General features: G+C 40.4%; 1 protein-coding gene across 1 annotated transcript; it reads left to right on the plus strand.

Moving 5' to 3' along the window:
* LOC104723789 lies at positions 61–603 on the plus strand. The gene is made up of 2 exons (XM_019232178.1): positions 61–165; positions 271–603. The coding sequence occupies exons 1-2, from the start codon at positions 66–68 to the stop codon at positions 486–488; spliced, it is 318 nt and encodes a 105-aa protein (XP_019087723.1). The 5' UTR covers positions 61–65; the 3' UTR covers positions 489–603.

The raw sequence follows: 3,284 nt of genomic DNA on the forward strand, positions 1-3,284 counted from the left end.
TGAGCCCTCTTTATGACTATGCTATATATTTGTTTATTTACATATCTTAATGGCCTCAGATGCTGATGGAAGCAATGATGAAATCGCTGAAGGATGTGGAGGTTGAAACTAATCAGAACAAAGAACCTTACAGGACCAATACAGAGAACACTGAAGAAAAAGAAGGTAATGCTACTGTGTCTACTACAAAACCTGAATTAGCACATTTTGAGATAGATACTACTTCCGGTCCAGCACCTAGTAACCATGATGCGCCATCATCTTCTGAAGACAATGCTCCATGTAGAACATCGGATTCTCTGCCAGGACCTGTAAATGGTTTCGTCCCTGGTGCTTCGCCCAAAATGAGTCAGAACACAAACGACGCCATTGATTTGTCATCACGTACAAAGGCAACAGTGACTGTGGTTGGACGTAGTAGTACATCAGGAAACGTTTTAGATGGGTTGTTACGCCGATGGGATCTTAATTTCTTCAAAAGTAGATAATTCCATTAAGTTGTGTGTTTTGGTTTGTGCAAAATAGAATGGAAAGCTAAAATGTTTAAAGGTTTGTCATAACAAAATATCTTCTGGTTATGGTTTATATGATTTTATTTATATGCTGTGTCCTAGCAAAAATCTCTGTGAATAGAAAAAATCATCTCTTGTTGGCTTTGAATCTGCACTTGTTCCTTCCATGTCTTTGACCAAACAAAGTCGATGACCTTAAATTTGTTGCTTGTGATTTCTTAGTCTATCTCAACAATATCATTGCTTCTTCAGTGAGTTCATTGATCGTTGAGCCATGGCATGCCACCCCAACCGTGCCAGAGAATATATCAAAGTTCTCAAGCTCAGTCGTGGTCTCAAAGACAGTCTCTAATTCATTCTTCATCCCAAGGTTTTGGAAAGTCTTGACCGTCTCAGGATTAGCTTTCATCATCGCAATGGTTAGCTCTATTGCAAACCTCCTGATTCTTGGAGCCTTTGTAACCGGCTGTTCATATTTCTTGAGAATATTGACTACTGCCTCGGCTAGTTCTTCCTCGCCCACTCTCGCTTTCTCGAACAACCATCTCAGTTCTTCAAGACTCATCAACTTGAGAATATGCGGTGCTAATCCCACCATAACTTCTTGATATTTTCTTTCTTCAGTCAGTATTGCCTTAAGAACCTGCATTGACAAGATAGCATTAGTGATGCTGATGATTCATGAAACTAATTAATTTCTTTTGCATCAAGGACATGAGGACTTACGGTTGCTCCTACAGATCTAATAACTTCCTTCAGATGTTCATTAAACTGATCAGGACCTGTAGATGCGAAGAGATACCGTAAGATTCTCCCTGCATTCAACCTAATCAACGGGTTGTTCAACGCCTCACCGAGTCCCTGAAGATAAGTTGATCTCAAGATACGTTTGCAATTGCTTTTACTTCCTTGAGCTAGCGTAGCTATAGATTCACCAGCAGAGACTCTCACACCAATTTTATCCTCTGGAATCTCATTGTTCAAGAAGATGCAGAGAAGTCCCTTCAAAACCCCTCATGTCCTCCCAATCTTCTCGGTTGCACCTTCGTCAAACGCAAGAAAAGTCAAAATGTCTGCACCGAGCTTCTGCAGATCAGGTTGACTCTTGCCATGGTGTAATTATGTTTCCCTAATGTTACTTACTGTGAAGACAATCGCAGATATCTCTCTCCTCAAGTTTTCCCCTGTTGCACCAGTAGTCGTGGTCACCAGGTTCTTTAACAGCTTCAAAGACTGTTTCACAACCAAGATCTGAATAGGTTTACCATCAGAATCCTCTAACAGCCTCTTGTCAGCGTCAGTGAATTCAATGATCTTTGAAAGTAACCCTTTTGTTTTCCCAATCTTCCCACAGTTGTCATGATCTCCATATAGAAGAGAGATATAACGTAGGGACTAATGTGATTGCTAAACACTATATATATTGTAACACATTCACATGTATAATACAAGCTTTCCTTATATCATATCAGAGCAGTAAAATCCTAGACCTACAATTTTTTTTTTTTTTTCACAGCTTCTCTTTCTCCTTCTTCTCTAGCTCTTTAGATCTCTCTTTGCCATGGCTGCTTCTCCATCCGATGTTATCAATCATACCTCTATATCACAGCTTCATAATATCAATATGTCTAATGTTACCAATCTCACCACTTCCAATTACTTGATGTGGAACCGTCAAGTTCATGCCTTGCTTGTCGGTTATGGTCTTGCCGGGTACCTTGATGGAACCATGGTTGCTCCGGACGCCACTGTGCGCCAAGGTGAGACTTCTATTCCTAATCTAGATTATAATCTTTAGGAAAGGCAAGAACAACTCATTGTTGCTAGCCTTCTCGGTGCGATCTCGATCGAGATACAACCCATGCTCTCCAAGGCTTCCACGTCGGCAGAGATCTGGAGCCTTCTTTCCTCTACATATGCTAAACCAACGAGGGGACACATCAAACAACTTCAGGAACAGATCAAGCAATGGCAAAAAGGTTCCCGCATTGTTGATGAATACGTGGCTTGGTTGTTCTTTTCGATCAACTTGTTATGCTTGGCAAGCCTTATGAACATGAAGAACAAATCAAGTATCTGCTCGGTGGTCTTCCGGAGGATTACAAGCCTCTCATTGACCAGATAGAAGGTCGTGATACTCCTTCCTCCATGCCCGCCATAAAGCTCATCAATTATGAGCTGAAGCTTCAGGCACAAGTTTCCGCGTCATTCGTGGTTCCTGTCACGGCAAAATGCTGTGTTACAATTCTCTGGCAATACCAACTCATCTCGCCACCAGAATCGCTCTGCTCCACGCGGTTCGCACCACCAATTCTCCCGTGGCTCCCAAGGCAAAGGTTACCAGGGTCGTTGCCAATTGTGTGGTGTGTTTGGACATAGGGCGAGACGGTGCTCTCAGCTCCCTTCCGACGGTTCATATCACTGGAGGGTTGATATGAATTAATACTTAGTTTTACATTTTTTTTGAATAACACTAAATCCAAAAGACGTAAAAATGATTGTCAATTTGTATTGAATTTGGTGTCAAACTCGTAACGTGCGCAGTTATATCCCTAGCATTAATTCGGGAGTTAAAGGTTGAAATAAACCCTTTTTATATGACAATTATATAAACTTAATGGGCTTTTCAGCCTTCATAGATGTGTTTTTTTTTTCTTCTTGTTATTGAACTTCAATTCGTTTGTTTTCTTTGTTTATTTATGATTCTTGTTATTTTCATTCTCATATGCTTGTTCTTTTCTTTTTTTCTTTTTTTTTTTTTTTTTTTTTTTT

The sequence above is a fragment of the Camelina sativa genome, chromosome 11 (genome assembly GCF_000633955.1).
Source record: "Camelina sativa cultivar DH55 chromosome 11, Cs, whole genome shotgun sequence".
Classification (NCBI taxonomy): domain Eukaryota; kingdom Viridiplantae; phylum Streptophyta; class Magnoliopsida; order Brassicales; family Brassicaceae; genus Camelina; species Camelina sativa.

What these genes read in the sequence shown, in the direction of transcription:
- LOC104723789 (XM_019232178.1), top strand. Translation starts at nt 66, where the DNA reads ATGGAAGCAATGATGAAATCGCTGAAGGATGTGGAGGTTGAAACTAAT. An exon ending in GAACACTGAAGAAAAAGAAG is followed by an intron (nt 166 to 270) that starts GTAATGCTACTG and finishes CATCTTCTGAAG; the next exon opens with ACAATGCTCCATGTAGAACA.